A 21,825-nucleotide genomic window follows, 5' to 3' on the forward strand; every position below is an offset into this window, starting at 1 on the left:
AATACCGTACTTCTGAAAAGATGAAAGGCACAACACAATGCGCCAGCATTATTCAAGAATGTCTGTGATCACCTAATATAATAACTAACTCATAGATAGTTTTTTCTAAATAATTTTTATCATTACATTTCATTGTAAGGTTTGCATCACGAAAACTCCTCAAGGTTATTGGCTTGATTGGAGCCATCACATAATTATAAGGGCACAAGAAAACTATATGAACTAAATTATTATGAATGCTATTTGCATTGTTCAAACGTGTCAATGAAAATTTCGGTAAATTCGATGTTTCAAATGAGAATGTTAAAAATAAGCAATTTCTTTTATTATAAAGCGCTCAGATTGCAGTATACATTAACCAAAAATTCGAGATTATGAAATAAAAATGAAAAGAGAATCATGTAGATATAGTTTTGTAAAAAAAAAATATTTTTAATACGTTGAGTGATTAAATCCTCGTTAAATATTAAACTAAATTACTATGATCGCAATTAATTTTTTTCAAATTAATTTTACAAACTATATTAATACTATTTAAAGCTATAATATTTTAATTATTATAATATATTACTTATGAGTTATGACTGATGATAGTATATTTTCTTTTTTAAATTTATAGTTTTGGTTTAATATTATTAACGTTTTTTTTTTTTTGTTTTTTTTTTTTTTTTTTGCAATAGGGAGTCTTATTTTCACCGAACTATTGATAAACTGTTTCCTGATATTAACCATTTGCTTTAACTATTGTGTCATATATTTATTATATAGTTTGCCATAATTTTCGAAACCATTTACTTAAGTAACACAAAATTCATAGTTATAATATGAATTTAAATTATGCAATGTAATCTAAAGCAAGGGTTTGATATATTATATAATATATTAAGATATACACTATTTTGTAATCGCCAACTATGCATGTATAAAGTACGTAGAGATACGATACACGTTCAAAGAGAAAAAGAGTTAATTAATTTTTGATTGCTTTGAATCAGCATCCGCGTTACCACTATTATGATTTTCTATTAACTAACATTGTTTATAAAAGTATTTGATTATTTAATATCGATTATTTTACATAAGAATTAAAATTTTATCATAAATTAATATTTTTATATTTAAATTTTTTAAAGTTAACAATTTTATTTGCCCTGTGGTTTCATCAGCCTGGACACAAATATTTGTATAGCAAATTTATAATTTTTAACAGTTGAATATTTTGGGTTTCAATGTTATATTAGAGAGAAAAATAGAAAGAGAGAGAGAAAATTGTGATTAAATAATTCATAACCTAATAATTGTAATATATAAGATACAATACTGAAAATCTTTAATCAATTAAATTGTTTGACACTCAAATTAACAAATAATAAGCACTTAAATTATATTTTTTCCATTTAAATTATAATTTTAATTAAATAGATTTATGAACAAATATATTTATAAAATAATTAATTTATGATCCAAATTTTAAAATATGTGAATATAATAAGAAAATTATTTGTTTTAAATACGATAATTATTATTATTATTATTATTATATAGGCTTACACAATTAACAATAAAATAACTAAGAAAATCGTGTTTAAGTTGCATGATTAATAATTGCAAAAACATTAAAATTAATTATTTTTTTTGTTAATTTCAAAATAATTTACAAATGAAAAATTATAATAATCATAATTATTGTATATAAAATTATTAAAGCTACTCAGACAGTATTTAAACTTTATTTCGACATACATTTTTATCGTTTATATTTATATTTTGTACTTTCATAAGTGGATAATAAATTTATTTTAATACTATTATTCTCATAGAGCTTAACAAATATTAATACAAAAGTTTTAAAATATTGAACAAGTCAAAAATAAAAAGTGAAGTACAATTAACATGGTGATAAAGTTTTTTGTTTTTATTTTTCGTAGTTTTAATCAAAAATAATGATTACCAATATTATTTCCAACATTATTGCGACACTTAGCAGTTACTAGCACTAAGCAGTTATCATAGTTGAGAAACTAGTTCTGTTTATTCAATAATAGTCTAGGTATTGTTAAATCCAAATCTTTATACATTATCTTCAACAAATATTTAACATTAAAAGTTTGAACATATCCATAAAAAAATAAAAACGCTAAATTTGTTGTATATGAATTAATATATAATATTTAGTTTCATTTGATTTAAAATATTGTATATTTTTAAGTAGCATAAAAAAACGAATACATTTTTTTAAAACTATATAAAATTAATTTTTCCTAAAAAATACATTTAATATTTCTAATATAAATAACGAAATGGAAAAATAAATGGTTCTCCATATTTAATTCCTGTTTGATATATTGAAATGATAGGCAACACCAAAAATTTGAGCCAACCTTAAATATGGTAGCCATTAGGTTAATAAAAACATTTTAAAAAGTAACTTGGCAAATTACCTTTATGTTTAGAATAGCGAAGGACATTTATCTTATCTGTAACTTATAGTTTGCAGCTTATTGTTACCAATGGAAGACCGAACGCAAAAATGTACTATACATAATATATATATATATATATATATATATACATATATTACATTTATATTATAATTATATTTTTATTCTTCATAAAATATACATAAAAACAATAATTTAAAATTAAATGAAAAAAAATTGAAACTATTTATTAAATTAATTTTGTTCCACAATCACTAATCCTTTTTTTAATAAAATGTGGTTTAATATGGAGTAACCTTGTGTTTTATGACTAGACTAACACTAAACTATTTAACACAGTGTTAAAAAAGCAAAAATTTGACAGAACTAAATTTTTTTTATACATTTTTATAATTTGAAATATTACATTTTCTAATAATCAAACTATTTCATGAACACTACAATTTAATACACTACAATTATAATATTCATTTTTGTTTATTTTAATTAATAAATAAAACTCTTTTAAAAATCTTTATATAATATAAATATTAAGTTAAGATTTATTGCCTAAAAATTACGATAAGCAATTCTAATACCCATGTTCATGTTCTATAGGATTAAGATTGTTATAGAAGTAGGATGATTAGTTATAAAATTATTATACATTTAATTTAAAAACTAGTCTTATTAAAAGTGTTCATAAAAATAATTAACAATCAACAAATGAACATAAAAAGTGTATGGTTTCAACTTGTCACACTTCAAAAGAAACAATCACTCTGCTGCATGAGAAGTTCCTGGTCAAACTAATCTAGTTGCGTAGTGACCAAAGCCACTCACTTCGATTTTGCGATTGGACGCCATGTGATTTTTCTTATACAGATACACTAAGTTACGAGTTTACCAAAACAATGTTCGAAATGTCTTGGAACTTAAGCAAGAAATTTTTCATATCCTCAATGAACTTGATGAAGCAATGTGTGATCGAGTGATGGTAAATTGTATGAAAAGAATAATCGCCTGTAGGGTTAGTAAGGAGGGTCATTGCCCACTATTGTTTTTTACTGTTAAACCTTAACTTCTCCTGAAGAAAATAATGATGTATTTATTATGTTTTTAAAAGAAATAAATTTAATTCATAGCAGATTTAAATCCTGTTATTTTTGACATACCTATATTACATTTCATAAACATAATATCAACATTAATGAGTTATGAATGACCTTGAATAATTTGCTTATTTTATGTAAAATAATAAATAATATGGTATTAAAATATAAATGTTATTTATATTAAATAGTTATAATCAATTCATTACATTGAAACGAATAGGTTCGTAGAACAGCATTTCAAAATATGCTTATAAACGTGTAACATATCTAACCAAATTAATTTCTAATATATAATTTAAAATTATGCATTATTTATTTATGTTCCTAATTTAACACTAATTTAACCAAATTAAAAAATAATCGAGAAGATCTTTAAACACTTAAGATAAGTAGGTCAGTGGCGATTTTTAGAATTTTTTCAAGTGGGAAATCTTTGATATTATATTGTAACATATTAAGACACAACAATGTTTAACTCTTTTATAATTCATAACATAACATTTTAATTCTTGTATTACATTTCTTATATTTCTTAATTTAATTTTTATAAACGAAAAAAACATAATATATCATTTTAAACCCGAGCATCCCGAACGAATAATAATCACATCTAAAACTCGGGATCTTTTCGGAGGTCATTTTCCAGACCTCTGAATCACCCCGTAAAACCGCCACTGAGGTTAAACAAAATTCATAATTTTTTTAAATTTTTTGATTTTATCTAAAACATTACAGCAATACAATTAAAGTTTAATAGTGAGTACAGATATTATATTATTTAGTTGATTAGATTAATATATTTACAATTTTATATGCTTTCTTTAGAGTTGCCAAAAAAAAAATAAAAAATAAGTTTTAATTTGTTAAAGTTATTATGGCTCGGTCCCACTACTTTAAAGGTGACGCCATAGCCGGGAATAACTTGTTTTTATAACTGCATCCTGTCAGTCGTAAATCGTAGCCAAAAATATACGATAGTTAAACATTTTTTCGACAGCTAGTCAATATACCAAATAAAACAAAATTAAAAAATAATCCATCATTTAAAATCTTTAACTAAAATATTTTCAACCAATATTAATATTTTTTACAAAATTAATGCTTTGCATGTATAAACAGTGAACATATTTTCTACACCCGTTTCACTTTATATTGTCTTAGATCATTTCAAAAATAATTATCATGTATTAGTACTAATTTAACTGTGCAGAATAATATTATTTTTACTGAGCTTTCGTTGTTAAAAATTTAAAAAATCAAAGACACTTTGAAGAACATAAAGGTTATGATGGAGTGTGTAGGCGTGGCTTTTAGACTAATGTAGTTGAAAGAAAACCCGCACATTCGATGCGAAAATTCCGTAGTGGAATTAGGAAAGGGAAGACCTTGACCGTGCTTAAGCCCGGGCCAGGGGCTCTATCGATTTTTAGAGTGTTGAGCATGCGCCCCCCGAAGGGGTTTATTCACAAATGCTATGGACACACCCTTTGAACTTTTGACATTGAACTTTGATTATTTTGATTATTTTTCAAAAGAAGTGAAAAATATATTATAATTAATAAACAAATTATAATATTATTATTCTTTATTATAGCCGTTAAAGTAGCACAATGTACTTATAAATTATAAAATATATTATCGAAAGTTCTCGTTAAAAAAATTATTTTTGATATGATAAAAAAAATAATATAACATAAATGTATAAGTTATTTAAAATCAAAATGAATTAAGTGGTCAAATTTTTATAGACACACAATTCTGGTATCCAAATAAACTTGAGAAGTTCTAATTATAATTATTGAAACAGTTTATCTAAGTATTTTTTTTAAACGATTTTATTTGCACTTAAAATTAACAAAAATACTATATAAAATAAGCAAATTAAGATAATTATTAATTTTATTTAATTTTAATTAATTATAGTACTTTTGATACATGTTATATAAACATTTAATGAGATTCGATTCATAAAAAAAAAAGACAAGACAAAATTTAATTGTTAATGTAAAAGTTACAAAGAAAGCCCTATAACATGCTTATGACAATAACATGGAACATAATTTATATAAATAAAAATAAATTTCTGTCAGTTTGTTGGTATTTTATGCATTCCTAAACTGCTGGACCAAGTGCGACGAAATTTGGTACAGAGATTTATTAGACCTATGGGCAGAAGATAGGCTAAGGTAAAAAGGGATAGGCCCAATTCCAGGAGGTGCTGAAACAGAGATTTTGAGATTTACAATAGACATTTTTATTTATAGATGGTATTAATTTGCTATTAGTTTCAATAATAATAATTAGTGTGAAAGAAATTATTATCCTTGAATTTGTTCGACTAAATTAAATTATGTTGTAAGATTATTACATAGTATATACCCTTACCTATATGTATAAAAATACACTGCTAGCATAATTACAGGTAACAAATTTAATACACAGTTTGGGAGATAGAAGAGGTAGGATTTTTAACGGGTTACGAAGTGCTCGGGTTCAACTAGTTTTCTTAATAAAAGACAATTATAAAGTAATATAAACTTGTGTTCTAAATAAAGTCAACACAAATAACTAAACAATGTAATAATAAAATATAAATTATTATCTCAAGTATGTAAATAATAATTATCATCTTTGATTCTTGATAAATAATTGATTCTCCAAATTACAACTATAAATAAAATGAAATTGTTAGTAGAAGAGAAAAATTTCGATTTTTTTTTATTTTTTTTTATTGTTTCCAATACAAACTATTAAGCTTGACAGTTACAATAATAACAAATATGGTTTTTAATTATAGATTTCAAATTATATTAATTTATTGGGTATCTCAGCAAGGAAATAAAACAAAAAACATACAACAAAATGTAACGTTGAACATCGTCATTTAACATTTAGATTATATTAGAGTATAATAATTTATTAAAATCTCTGATTGCAAAATATTTCTTTACATTAAATAGTATTTATCAGATAAATCATATGCATCATCAGCAAAACCCATGCATTTCAATTATACAATTATAATCATATTTTCAGGTATATTAATTATATTTATTGGTACATACCTATTACATAAATTATGTAATATTACCAATGATGAAAGACAAAGACTTTTAATTTCTTTGTGGGAACTGGATTAATAAGGATGGTTTACAGTTAAATTTATTATAATAAATTTAGGACAATATGTATATAATTATAATCTAATTATAATTTCTAATTCCCAAATATATTACAGTGATTCACAAGGAATCACTAATTTAAAATGGTTAAAGGAGTTTGTATTCTTCTCACTACTCGAAATTGTAAATTGTTGTAGTATAATTTGTTGGCTTTATAATTTATGTATATACAATTTTTATAATATTAGGTTAAAAACTACACAACTAGCATTTTAATTTATATTTCTCAGAAAGTGAATTACAATGAACATCCCTGAATATACCACCATTTTAACACGTAATTAAACATTTTATAAATTTATATTATACATTTATACATACACTTAAGTACAATATGTGACATATTTTTACCAATCATAATTTAAAAAAAATTGAACAAATGTGTATTTACATAACTAAATCAAAAATATAAACATTAAGACAAAAATATAGCAAGTTTGTTTACCAGATTAGAATAAATCGGACAGGATTAGAAAAAGAAATCATTCAGAACCAATTCAAACTAAAAAATATTGTAGTATATAGTATAACTTTATGCTCAATGATAGATATCTAGGTACCTATGTGTACTATTATAATTGTTTTATATTATCAACAATGAAAATTTATCTCCATTTTTATAAATCTCATCATACCAAATAATCATAGATTTGTTGATTATAATTGTAATTAAATAGATCCAAAACTAGGTTTTATTTATTGGATTAGAAATCCTAACTTTAGTACTACTTGCTTATAATAATTTTAAATTTTTATAGTATATAGCAATTCTAAGTTAATTACATTATAAATATAGGTATTCAAACAATAACTCAAATAATACCTTATGATAATACGAATAATACTGAAGAGAAAATGTCAATCAAAAAATAAACAAAAATATAATTATTTCTATTTATACTTTACAAATGTTGGGAGAATTAAACATAGAAGTTCTACAATTGTAATAAATATATACTTACATCAATAATTCATTGAATCTTGATCAATCAATATGCATTAAAAATGAGAAACTTTTACTTCTTAGATATAAATGTATTATATATACAAATATATTTCATTTAGTCTTAAGTTCAAAAATTTCAAAAAATATTTAATAATTTTTTTTTAGGTCAAATTTTGTATATTAAGAATGTGATAAAATTAGTACAATTAAAATAAAACGCTGAATATTATTTAACCTAATTAGTAAGTACCTAACCTGACTTAGATGTATAGACATTTTATTTTAACTAGTTGCAAATTATAGTGAAAATTATACTGAATAAGTCAGAAATATGTCTACAATAGAACATTTCTTTGGTCCTAAGTAATTTCAACATCTTTTTTTTGTACAATGTTTGATAAAAATTACAACTATTTTAATTTTACCTTTTTATAGTCACTTAACTTCACTATAATATGTAATAAAATATGAACTATAAATAAATAGTTCACAAAACTTTTATAAAAGCTGTACCATCAGTTTTAAACAATCAATAATACACACAACTAAGTTAAACCAATATAAAACAACTTGATTGTTATATAGAAAAACTCAATAAAGTATCAATTACTTGTATTATATTAAGACTCATAATTTATGAGGTACAACCTTTTATCGATAACACCTCAACAGAAATTTATTGTGTATTCTAATAAAAATGTTTAGTATGAAATTCACCCATAACCTCTTCAAAGCTACGTAAATGAATGATAATCCATCTAAAAACTAATGATCTCTAACTCAAATCCACATAAATTGATAAAGATATTGCCATATTTATAGACCCTAGGGTAATTTGTATGCAGTATAGAATGTAAAATAGGGTTCATATTGAATTAATGTATGGTATGTATAATAAGTACTATGTTGTTTTAGAATTGGTCACAAAAATGTCTAGTTAATTTCATAAAAATTTTAACATAAAATTTAAATTTAATAAATATTAAATAGCCTATTTTTTTACTAACTACATACAATTTTTTTTAAAACTATTTAGTTTAAATCATTACATTAGAATTACATTACATAGAATTGTACCAGTATCAGTAAATAATTTTAATTTCCTGAACTGTGTAAGCTGTCAATTTCATGAAATGTGCTACTTCACAATTAATAGTAGTTGACACAAAAATGAAAAACAATCACTTACTCCAATCAGCTTATTAATATTTGTTGACAAACACTACTGTTAAATCAACCTCTTAGGTTATTTAAATTAAATTAATATTTTAATATTCAGTTTTATTTTTTTTTTTTCGGATTTTCACAATCTATATAATACTCATCAATCAGGAAATATCCTTTTTATAGGGATTTTAGAGAAGATTTTTTTTTTTAATATTTAAGAATAACTATAAGTAATTATTCAACAGTCAATTTAAAGTTGTTGCTCTACAATTGTATTATTGAGTAAAATAAATAAAATGTTAAATAACTAATTATAAATTTACCTCTGTCAAATTGTTTGCCATTTGGATCTATATCTTTCACATTGAATATATCTTCAAATACCATTCCTTGAGCCATTTTAAGAGTAAAAAAGAACTCTGAAAGCAAACTCAAAAAGTGAGACAAACCGCTAAAATCACATGAAGTACTTATCAGTTATCACAAAAAACATTATATAATGATAAGATATGTAAATACTTGTAACAGTACATTATATATAATATAACCTCAAACATTCAAAATGTACAATATTTTTCGACTATGTAAACTTGTTTATGTGTTGTAAGATAGTATCACCTTTTTCATCACAGTTATCGCAGTTTTCATGGCTTTTGAAGACCCGGGAGACGAGAATGATTATTTAAATTTTATTTTGCCATATTCAATGGTTAATTTTCAAAATAACCCTCTAAACCTCACAACTAAGCATTTAAGCTTAAAACTTTCTAGTCTACTTTAAATAAATTGTAATGGCTATGCTTCCACCCCGAAAAACGAAGACCATGTCAATCGAAAATAATTATAATAAACAAACATTGACGCCCCTACAAACGCTTTTACAAATGGGATTTCCCAAAAATCGAGCGTAAGTTCAACTGTTTGTTCTTTAAATTGAACATAAATTTATATATTATCTTTTGTACAAATAGGGAAAAAGCTTTAGCTGCTACTGGCAATCGAGGAGTTCAATTAGCTGCTGATTGGCTGTTGGCTCATGTCAATGATACTTCTTTAGATTCCAATACTTGCAGAGAGTATATTATTTATGCTTGCCCAAGTGGAGCATTTATGCATGAACTAAGAGAATTTTGGAATAAATCAGCTATGAAGTGTGGACGTAATGGAGCTCATAATTTTATGCCTCATATCACCTTGGTCTCATTTTTTCAAGTATTACTATAATTTTTTTTAAATATCTTATAGTTGTCAAATACATTATTTCAAATCTCCAAATCATTATTATTTCAATACCAAGTATATATTTTCAGGTACCTGATGAGCATTCTGATGCATTAGTATCTATACTAAAAAATGTTTTAGATGAAGTTATTAAAGAAACGTCAGTCAGTGGTTTTAGTTTAGAAACTTATACTTCTTCGAATTTTATGGGCTTTTTTTTATCAAATCAAGGATCTGATTTCTTAAAAAAAATTGCTGTATTATGTGCTGAAAAAATAACTGAACTTAGTAAATTAATGTTTTAAAATTATTAAAAAAAATCTATTTATGGAATATCAAATTTGATGCATACTTATTTATTTTAGTTGGAGTACAAGTAGATCCACATTTAAAATCTTTGCACTTAACTTTGGCTTATCAATTTGACGTAAGCCAAAAAGAAACTTTGAAGTCATTAATTAAATCAACAATTAATACATCAACGCCTTGTTTATGGGAACTTAAGTTATATTCTAGAGAAGCAACAGCCACTTATAAACAGGTTACATTTAACTTTGAATTTTTTGATAAAATTTGAAATACTTAAAAATAATTTTAGGTGTATAAAGTTGTATATGCACATGTTCCTCAAGCTACTGATGAATTAGAACTTAGAATAGGTGATTTTATTTATGTATCTAAGGATTGTATAGACAATTCTATTGATGGTTGGGCTGAAGGAACATCATGGTTAACTGGTAATAATATACATACTTGTTATTGAACAGTTCTAAATTTTACATTTTCTTTAATCATTTTTAGGATGTTATGGTTATTTTCCTCTTTGTTATACTGAACGTACTTCTGAATCTGATACCTGGACTTTACATTGGTAAAATTTAGTTGTAACTTATATATTACGTTTATTTTTAATTTTCTTGCTTTTGCAGTTCTTTACCTCTAGATGGTAGCTATCATGAATCTATTGATGTTATTGATTCAAGTATTACTGAAGAAAAAGTAGTTGAAAAATATGAAACTAGTTTTATCCCAGCAGATTATACACCTCATATTGAAACTCCAAAAGGTCCTAAACCTCGAAAAATATATATTTGTCGACATGGAGAACGAGTGGATTTTACTTTTGGAACTTGGGTTCCCTATAGTTTTGATTCAGATGGAAAATATATAAGAAAAGATTTAAATATGCCTTCAAATATACCTCAACGACGTGATTTTCCTAACTCATATCAAACAGATACTCCTCTTACTTGTGTTGGTGAACATCAAGCTAAATTAACTGGATGGGGTATGAAGGCTGCCCATTTAACCAAATCAATTAAACATGTTTACTGTTCGCCATCATTACGCTGTGTTCAAACTTGTCATAATATCTTAGCCGGTTAGTTTCATAATCTTTCATAATTAATTAATACTTTATTAATAAATATATATATAATTCATATAGGTCTTGATATTGATAAACAAGTATCAATTTGTGTTGAGCCTGGTATATTTGAATGGCTTGGTTGGTATAATCAATCAGGACTTCCTGATTGGATGAGTAATGGTGAATTAATAGCTGCTGGTTTTAACATTAATTCCAAATATGAAGCTCTAATAACATTGCCATTACTTCTTGAAAATATAACAGAAACTGTTGAACAGTATTATGTTAGATGTGATGAAGTAGTACAGAATTTAATTAAAATAATTGAACCCAGTGGTAAATTTAGATACAACTAACAATAAATCAAATACATTAATTCATATTCTAACAAATATTTAATTTTTTTAGATGGTGATATTTTGTTGGTAGGTCATGCTTGTTCCTTGGATTCTTTATCAAGACCACTGCTTCACAAACCTCCACGTAGCAAGCAAAATTTTGTAAAAATGGTTAAAGAAATTCCTTATTGTGGCCTAGTATCTTTAATGACTGATGGAATAAATGATTGGACATATATTGATCCTCCAGTACCACCATTAACTAATTCTATTAATAAAAGATTTAACTGGAAAGTTTTAACAACAGACATTGATGATTCTCCTAATTAAAGCAATTGTAACTCAATGTTTTGTTTTTGCTTGATTAGTTTGGTTGGTCACATTTTTGTATTTAGAGAAATATTACAAAAGCAATCTTCAATTTTTTTCTTCTTTTGCATTCATTCAAAATGTGAACTGATATTGCTGATTATTGCTATAAATAATTTTTAAAATTTTAGAGCTTTTTCAAACCACTGGATGCTTATATAATTCATGAAATATAATAACGCCATACTAAACAGTATAACAACAACAATTCCTTTATTTTAAAATATATTATCCATACTAATAACTGAATTTGTTTTATAAACATTATCTAATATTTCTACAAAGAATCATAGTTTTAACTTGACATTCCATTATATTTATTCTTTTTTAAAAAAATATATTTGTCTCAATGATAATTTTTTAAAATTGATATTGAGTATTACATTTTTTATAATAATTGGTTTACATAATATTTTTATTTAAAAATACAAAGATATATATCTAATATTTTTAAAGACAATTGCAGTTTTTATGATACTTAAATCATTTTTTAAAAATAATTATTGTTAAAAAATGCATTGCAAGGCCTGTGGCTAGTAACAATAATTTAAATGGGGTATGTAATTTGTTATTAATATATATTTATATATTTTTATTTTTTTATTTTTAACAGTTTAATAGCTAATTTTTTTTTTTTTTACTAGTGTTTAATTTTGAAGATATTTCCAAGCTTTAAAATTATATTTGAATTGAAAAGCATAATTTTTTTGCTATTTTATTCAATAAAAAACATAATTAAAAAAAAAAAAAAAAAAAAAATGGATATGTGAAGAAAATCATTATTTTACCCATCACTACCTGGAACCTATTATCAATTGTAAAATAATAATATTTATACAATACAAGTATGTTAAATCATAAATTCATAATAAAAATCCTTAGACATTCACTGTAGTACAAAAATAAATCATTAATTATTACACATAATACATGCCCTCACATTAATTTTATTTTGTAAAAACATATTCAAATTAGTATATTATATATATATATATATATATATATTACAGATATTATTGAACTATGCACTTGACCACTATAATATGTACTTAATGTTCCTAGGTCAAAGTGATTATTGATATCATTTGTATTCTTAAAGAAGTAGTAATTTTATATATATTTTTTAATATAATAAAAATAGTATCAAATATCTTAAAGTATTTTAATTTAAAGTTTTCTTAAATATTTATATTATATTGTTATGCCTTAAGTTTAAGACCAAAATATTTGATTTTTTTTTAAGTTGTTGATTCTGAAATAAATTAAGACAAATAATAAATTTAAACAATTTGATTACTTGTTTCAACTTTAAACGATGTGATAAATATTATAATTGACTTTTATCATTTTTATGTTATTTATTTTGTACGTTGGTGGCTTGTATGAAATTATAAAACTAAAACACTGAACTCTGTATTTATATTTTTAGTGTGAATTATAATAAATCATACAAAAAATGTTTAGATTTTTTTTTTTTTTTTTTTGTTAAACTAAATGAGAATCAATGTTGCAATAAGATAAGCAAACCTTTATAATATTTATGCACCATAGTACATAGAAACACTTCGAAATATTTTGTAAATATTTGTTTACATTCAATAAACCAGTTTAAAATTTGTTTTATTAATAGTACCTTAATATATAATTTAAAATAAGTACAATTAATTTTGTATGAAAAACTCATGAATTGAATGTTGGTTAATTAATTCCTTAACTTAAAAGTAACAAAAGTTTTATTTCTGGTAAAATTACACTGAATAATACATGTTTGCTATTAATAAAAATATTTGTCTTAACAGAACTACAGCAACAAGACAATAATTTGTGCTCATCTCGACAATTTTAATGTATAAGATTATTAATAAGATATTATCACTAAATATGTGCTACTATATATTTATCACATACATTTATCGTGGTATACAATGTTAAATGTTTTAATCTTAGTTCTTTTGTTTCCACATGTAGTAAACTACACCAATAAATTGAATGGAATAATTATTCTGAAAAGAAAAATTGTTTAAATTCGCATTTGAAAACTACAGTATACAATTTAAGTGTAATTTACCTATAAATAAAAAAAGTACAGCTAAAATATAATGGGTATAATTTATAAGTAAACAGTAAAAATATTATTAAATATTATTTTTTATTTAAATGCTTTATATATAAAACGAGTTACTATTTCTATAAATTTTATATATTATATATATTTATATTATTTCTATAAAAATTTGAAGATTTACTACCCATAATAATGACAAACAACATTTTTAAATACTTTTATTTTAAAATAATTTTACCAGGGATGGAACACTTTTTGATTTTTTCATTTTTGTTTATTGATTTAAAAAATATCGTTTTTGTTTAATGTTTTTAAACAAATATATTTGATATATTTAATATATTTGCCATTTAAAATGATTGCTTCGATAACATTTTTCATTAATTATTTAACGACTTTTCCCGTGCCGTTGTACAACCGTTGTGGATGAAATTACGAAGCAAAATGACCGGAGATCAAATCTTCAATTGTAAATTATGCGGTGGCATGCCTGGTAAATCCAATGAGTTTAAAAACTCTGTTGGATAATTTACAGCTTCAGTAGCATCGCAAACTGTATCAATAGCTTTGTATGACACCTAGTCTCCTGGTAACAAATATATCTTGAGATACAATTCTTTGACGTCCACATTTTTTGCTACTAAAATTGTTCTTTCTGCCAGTCACTCATGATTTGTGTATTGTACATTGGGAAATATCTGGTCAATGAGAGCATCTTGCAAATAAATGATTATGTAGAAATCGGTCGGTAATTTTATACATCCCGTTTCATCTGTAGTAACTTTCCTATCTCCAATACCTAACAATTGTTTTGAGAATCTTCCGCACGCAGCTTTTTTTGATTGAATCGCAAGTATCGAAATCGTTCGCTCTCTATCTTTACATAAATTTTGACCATGAATTTTTGACAAAGCTCATGGCATCGTAGAATAACTTTGTCCTGATCGCGTCTAATCATCAACCGATATGCATAATAATTTTTTGAACTAAAATTTTTATTTGTTTTGGCACCTTTTTGTTTAATATTTATGCAATACCCATCATTTACTACCAAAAATAACATTAATAGTTTTTAATAGTTTTTAATAGTTTTTTAATAGTTTTATTTAATAATTTATTTTTAATTGCGCAGTTCTCGACCGGATCAAAAATTATTAAATTAAACTATGATTTATTAAATAAAAGAATTTTTCTAAAATTTTTTTTCGTAAAAACCTTCTCCTGACAATTACGATCAATGAAAAAAATTTGAGCCAAATCGGCCCAGCCGTTCTCGATTGATGAAATGTTATACATTTTTGGCTCTATTTTTATATATATATATAGATAACTAATAACTAATTATTTATTAACTTTATCAGACTTAATTTACGCTTAAAACCTTCTCTGTAATGTTCTCTTTAGTTAAAAAAAAACTGCATGACGATCCAATAAGTAGTTTCACAGTTTATCCCGAACAAAATAAAGCGACTTCATTTTATATATTAGTATAGATATATATATATATTCTTATTTCTTATACCTAACTTATAATAGTTACAATAAATATTCAATATACTGAATTTAGGAATCTACTTAAGTCATAATTAATTATTTTTAATATTTAAAATTTTAATTTTAAATTAAAACGTTTTTAAAAAGTGCATTAGTAAAGAGTGAAGACATAAAGTAAAACACAATTTCAGATTTCTATAGTCATGTTGTCACAATTAATTATAATAGCTAATAGGATAATGAGTAGGTATAATAAATTATAAAACAAAATCAATTCAATCAAATCAAATCAATTTTATTTGTCAACAATTACCTATTAGTTATCAGAATTATTAACTTTTTGATAACAGATTTATTTTTTTTTTCGTAATAAATAATAATAGTATATAACAGTAAACTAGGCCTTTACATCAGGGGAACCTAGAGTTTTATAAAATGTTATAGCAAAATAAGGTATGAGAAAATAATTACCCCCACGGTCCACATAGTCACAAAGTAATTCATGTAAATTATGAATTATCTAAAAACATAATGAGATCAATCGATTAAAATATTGGATATAATAATTACAAGGCACACGTGGTCGTAAAGTATTTTAACTTTTAATTTTTAAATCTATAGTTAGAATAAGTAGATCGTACTTCTTATTATCTTAGTCAGGTTTTATAATTGTGCTGTAGTTCGATAAATATAAATTATAATTATTATGGATGAATGATCTTGATATTAAATAGCATTGAAGAATGATTAATTGCAAATGAAAATATATTAAAGGGTGTAAATGGTTAGATCCAAACATGGGCGGATAGGCCTACCGGGACAAACCGGGCATTTCCTGGTTGGCCCCCCTTCGTATTTTGGTAATGGGGCCCTTTATTATGCAATTACCTACGATAGAAATTTAAATTTTAAAATAAAATATTATAATCTTATATATATATATATATATATATATATATATATATATATATATATATATATATCTAATTACTATTTACAAAAGATTTCTTATCGACTCGCAGCCTTCGCGCTACCACCAACTTCGATTACTAGATGGCGGCGGGTAGTGGTCACGGCTGAAACTGGTAACTGGTGAGATGGGTAATAACTTACAAATATGTTGTTATAGGTACTATTTTTAGAATAATCTTAACTAAACACGATTTGAAATTATAAATACGTGGCTAAGCAGAAATGTATTACAGACAACCGATGCAGAATTTCTTGACGAAGTACCAAATACAATGATGACATTAAGAGAAGTGGCGAAAAAACATTCTCAATTTGGAGGGCAGGGTTATCAAAAATGTTTTTGCAAAACATCGTGCAAAATAAATAGATGTGCTTGTCGGAAAAACAATGTACTGTGTAGCTCAAGATGCCACGAAAAAACCACATGTAACAATAAATAAATACCTTTATATTATTAATAAATAATAATGTTACATGTTATACATTTATGTTACATATTTGTACTGTGTTATTATCAATAACCCTTGAAATAAAATAATTAAAATGGTTTTCATTATAAAATGATTGTAGTTCTTAAAAGCCCTAATTGAAATTAGTATGTATTTAATGAGCCTAAAAAACAGCAGGCTGTTTGAAAAAATAGTAAGTTATTCTTAAAAGGCCTAACAGCTGTTAGTCTGTATGCAATGAGCCTGAAAAATAGCAGGCTGTTTGGAAAAATAATAAGAAGTTCGCAAACGGGTTACCCCATTGCAAAGAGCCTTTTTGCAAAAAAACTAATTTTCCATATGGCCTACGACATATATAAATGTTAATAATAATAATATAATATACTATGGTGTACATAACAGTAGGCTATGGATATCTTGATAACTGTAACAAAGTGATCTGATGTTAATGATACTGTATTACTTAAATAGAAACAATTTACCTCTTATTATTTTAATATTATTCCAAAAAAACATGGCATAATGAACAATAATGATGGTGAAGGTTATATTATAGATGAAGTGACATCTGATTCAGAAGATGAACTTGATTCAATAAATTGTAATACCTGTTGGAAATGTATAGCATGTGCTTTTAAAATTATTAACCAACTATCTTGTCATTCTGGTAAGTACCAGGTATTAATCAGATTTTTAAATACATAATGCTATTGCCATCAACCCAAGACAGTTGTGAAAGAGTATTTTCTAAGCTTAAAGTAATAAAAACAAAATTAAGATCGTCACTCAATAAGCAACATTTAGAACCACTAATGCTTATGGCTATAGAAAAAGATATTACTTTAAATATAGATAAAATAAAACTAATATATGACATAGAAAAATCGTCAAAAGAAACGACAAGAGTTTTCATATGATATAATATATATTATTAAATGTATTTATTTTATACATGCATAGTTTTTTTTTTTTTTTTATAAAAGTTGAATACTTAACGTTAAATTTAGATTAAGAGAATTTTTAACTTTATTCTTTTTTATTTAAAATAACAACTATAGAATCTATATGTATTACATTTTAATGACCATTTTACATATTTAATATATATTTAATTTCAATATACGAGTAATAAATAAATGTTGTAGTATGGGGGTTAGATTAGGTTAATCCTGCCTGGGCCCTTTAGAGCCAGGCCGACACTGAATATAATATGTAAAATTTAAATTGATTAATAATTAATAATGCATAATAATTTTTTGTTTCACTCATTCACTTGAATTCTATAAAAATAAATAATGTATAGTATGGGGTACCTAAAATAATAATCAATAATACTCAGTATTAAAAATTGTATGTATGAGTTTATTTCTTCATTCTGATATTTTTAAACAAACTTAGCATCAAATACGTATACACAAATTGAAATAAGAAATCTATACTATATATAAAATTGTAAGGGTTTTTCTTAGACCGCGCTAACCGAGAAAACTACCTAACCGATTTGGCTGAAATTTTTTTTGGCTGAAACCCAACACTCTGCTGAAGGTTTTAGTACCACTTTTGTCAGTAAAAAAGTTCATAAAAATTAAAATCAATTGTAGAAGAGTCGCGTGTTAGCGGCTTTGTAAGCGGGCCGTGGGTTTACAGCTACCTGCAACTTGACCTTTGTATAGTGTTAGATATCTAACAGGTCATATCATAAAAGTCCCAGAGATATAGTTCTGCACGGTCGGAGTGGACACTTGAGTCGAGTTTCCGAATTGAATAGATCTTATGATGCACTGCAATATCCATTGATGTATACTAGAGGCGAAGACAGTTATCACATTAATATTTTACAGAAAAATAACCAAAATTTAACAAAAACTGTCTCCTGCATGTAATTTTATTCTTATAGGTTTATGGTTAGAGAAACAAGTCTAAATCATCTACATTATTACAAAACATTATTCAGCCAATTCGCCGTAGATATGATGACAAAAATAATTTCTGAAAGACTACACTTTATTCGTAACCATCAAAAACAACTACGCGCGGATGATTATGTTTACCTCCGAGATGCTGTTAACAATGATGCAAATATTAATGCTAATAATGTGGAGCAACAAGTAATTCTTCCCTCCTCTTTTACTGGCTCCCCACGTTACATACGAGTACATGAAAAAAATCAGGATGCCATGACTTATGTTCGTAAATTTGGCCGTCCAGATTTATTTATTACTTTCACATGCAACCCGGTATGACCGGAAATAAAAAATGAATTATTTCAACAAAAGTCGTTTGATAGACACGATATAATCTCTAGAGTTTTTCATCTCAAACTAAAAAAGTTTATGCATGTATTAAAAAATAAATATATTTTCGGTGATGTAAATTGTTATGTTTACAGTGTTGAATGGCAAAAACGAGGTTTGCCAGACTGCCACATTCTTTTGTGGTTACAAGTGAAAATTCAGCCAGATGAAATTGATAAAATTATTTCTGCCGAGATACCAAAGATAAAGATCCTATACTTTATGAAATAGTATGCAAGAATATGATTCATGGCCCATGCGGCGAGTTAAATATTAGATCGCCATGTATGAATAATGGAAAATGTAGTAAGAAATACCCTCACAAATTGGTCAAGGATACTCAAACTGGAAATGATGGTTATCCGACTTACCGACGGAGATCACCAGATGATGGAGGTTATACTGCGATATTAAAAGTTCGTGGTCAAACAGAAATCGTGGTTGACAACCGTTGGGTTGTACCGTATTGTCCAGTGCTATCTAGGTGCTTTAATGCGCATATTAACGTAGAATACTGTCATTCGGTTAAAGCGATAAAATACATATGTAAATATATTAATAAAGGATCAGATAGAGCTACTTTTTCTGTTAATCGTGGAAACGATGAGATTACAAATTATTTGAATGGTCGATACATATGTACTTCTGAAGCGTTCTGGATAATTTTCAATTTTGAAATCCATGATAGAGATCCGACAGTTCAGCACTTGGCTGTTCATCTAGAAAATGGACAGCGTGTTTTCTTTAATGCTAATAATCTTCATCAAGTTATTGAAAATCCAAGAAAAACGACCCTAACTGCATTTTTTGAACTGTGTTCACATGATGATTTTGCGAAAACACTGTTCTATTGTTCTATCATGAAGTTTCTTCTTATTATACCTGGGATGATAGCAAAGGCTGGTTAAAGAGAAGACGGGGAAAAGATGTTCCAGGTTGGCCAGGAATAAAAATGGACACTACCATTGGTAAAATTTACACGATTCACCCAAATCAAAGTGAATGCTTCCATTTAAGATTGTTACTGAATTATGTACAAGGTCCTACTTCATTTGAAAGCTTGAAGGCCTTTGATGGAGTCATTCACGCGACTTTTAAAGCTACCTGTTTTGCTCTTGGGCTTTTAGAAAATGACGAGCAATGGAAAAATGCTCTAGCGGAAGCAACTTTTTCAGAAAGTCCTTCAAAATTAAGAGAATTATTCGCAATAATCATAGTTTTCTGCCAACCGTCTGAACCTCAATCTTTGTGGGAACAGTTCAGAAATGATTTTTGTGTAATCGTCCTTTCCTAATAACTTAGCGAATTTCTTTAAAGGTTCAACTACTAATGACTTTAATGGAGTAAGGTTGTTAAATCCATGACCAGTTTTATTGTGAAAAATAGAACAGTAAATACAAAATAATCCACTTTCTGAAGGCGAAAAAACAAACCAGAAATATTTATATGTTCTTGTTTCAAAAATCGTTTACGAAGAATTCCATTTTTTATGTGACTTGAATAAGGAAAATTGTAACCTATTGGTGGTTTTCAATGATTTTCAAGTAACTGTTTTTTAGTAAAATCATCAATTGTTGATTTTGAACTTAATACAATCCCTATATCTATAATTATATTCTCTACAGTACCTTTGTTTTGATTTGATATTAGATCAATGTCTAAATTTTTCATTGGTTGATTTGACGAAATGGGAGCTGGGTCGTCTACCATTTCATTGTCTTCAATAACACATTTTTTTTTTTTTAAGAAAATTTTGCAAAAAATTGGCACTACGCTTTGACATTTTAATAAAATAATAATACAACTATACACGTGTCACGTTTGATGTTGATTATCGACAGTTACAGCGGCTGTTTGCGTATTGTATCGTACCTATATGTTAACTAACAAACTATCATTACACGATAATATCGTTGATAATAAAATAGATAGGTACTACAAGCAGCCAGACATCTTACTTTATCAAACGAGTTTAAATATTCGATTAGATTAGATTAGCTTTTGACGGCAACCGATAAAAACGGACATGGCTGAAATACTATCGGCAAAACAATGCATTTTATGTGCTGCCGAAAACAGATATAATAGAAAATTCACCAGATTCTATGGGGAGGGGATGGCCCCTTCCCCCCCCCTTGGATCCGCGCCTGAGCAATACTCTGTAAACAAGACGTATTTTACAATAGTTATCTGTTTCTTTTTCAAAATGTCTTTAAATAAAAAACAAAAGTTAATTTTAAATTAATTTCTTTTATAAGAAGTAGATTAAATTTTGTACAACCCCCTTTCCACGATATTAAATTTCATTTTACAGTGTTATCACGTATCTTTTATCAATATTGTATCTAAAATACTTTATCGAAGATACAGCACTTCCTTTTAGGTAGGAATAGTTGCTGTTGATTAATTTATATAATTCAAAAA

General features: G+C 25.7%; 2 protein-coding genes and 1 pseudogene across 2 annotated transcripts in view; 1 reads left to right on the plus strand and 2 right to left on the minus strand.

The window, feature by feature from the left end:
- Positions 1-9,303, minus strand: part of LOC112683481 (DNA-directed RNA polymerases I, II, and III subunit RPABC3) — a 53,525-nt gene extending 44,222 nt beyond the window's left edge. The window contains exon 1 of the mRNA XM_025554535.1: positions 9,154-9,303. Within this exon, the coding sequence (XP_025410320.1) occupies positions 9,154-9,229 (76 nt within the window). The 5' untranslated portion in view covers positions 9,230-9,303. The remainder of the gene's footprint in view (positions 1-9,153) is intronic.
- Positions 9,304-9,431: 128 nt separating this feature from the next.
- LOC112683467 (protein UBASH3A homolog) lies at positions 9,432-12,104 on the plus strand. Its single transcript, XM_025554514.1, has 9 exons — positions 9,432-9,737; positions 9,802-10,042; positions 10,141-10,339; positions 10,417-10,592; positions 10,650-10,788; positions 10,853-10,922; positions 10,981-11,432; positions 11,499-11,756; positions 11,829-12,104. Exons 1-9 carry the CDS (start codon positions 9,622-9,624, stop codon positions 12,086-12,088), a joined length of 1,911 nt encoding a protein of 636 aa, XP_025410299.1. The 5' UTR covers positions 9,432-9,621; the 3' UTR covers positions 12,089-12,104.
- An 8,495-nt stretch (positions 12,105-20,599) lies between these two features.
- Positions 20,600-21,444, minus strand: LOC112683491 (annotated as a pseudogene).
- Between the last annotated feature and the right edge of the window lie 381 nt (positions 21,445-21,825).

Source organism: Sipha flava, unplaced genomic scaffold (assembly GCF_003268045.1).
Source record: "Sipha flava isolate LNK unplaced genomic scaffold, YSA_version1 227_pilon_pilon, whole genome shotgun sequence".
NCBI classification, from domain to species: domain Eukaryota; kingdom Metazoa; phylum Arthropoda; class Insecta; order Hemiptera; family Aphididae; genus Sipha; species Sipha flava.

What these genes read in the sequence shown, in the direction of transcription:
- LOC112683467 (XM_025554514.1), top strand. Translation starts at nt 9,622, where the DNA reads ATGGCTATGCTTCCACCCCGAAAAACGAAGACCATGTCAATCGAAAAT. An exon ending in CCTTGGTCTCATTTTTTCAA is followed by an intron (nt 10,043 to 10,140) that starts GTATTACTATAA and finishes ATATATTTTCAG; the next exon opens with GTACCTGATGAGCATTCTGA. An exon ending in CAACAGCCACTTATAAACAG is followed by an intron (nt 10,593 to 10,649) that starts GTTACATTTAAC and finishes AAATAATTTTAG; the next exon opens with GTGTATAAAGTTGTATATGC.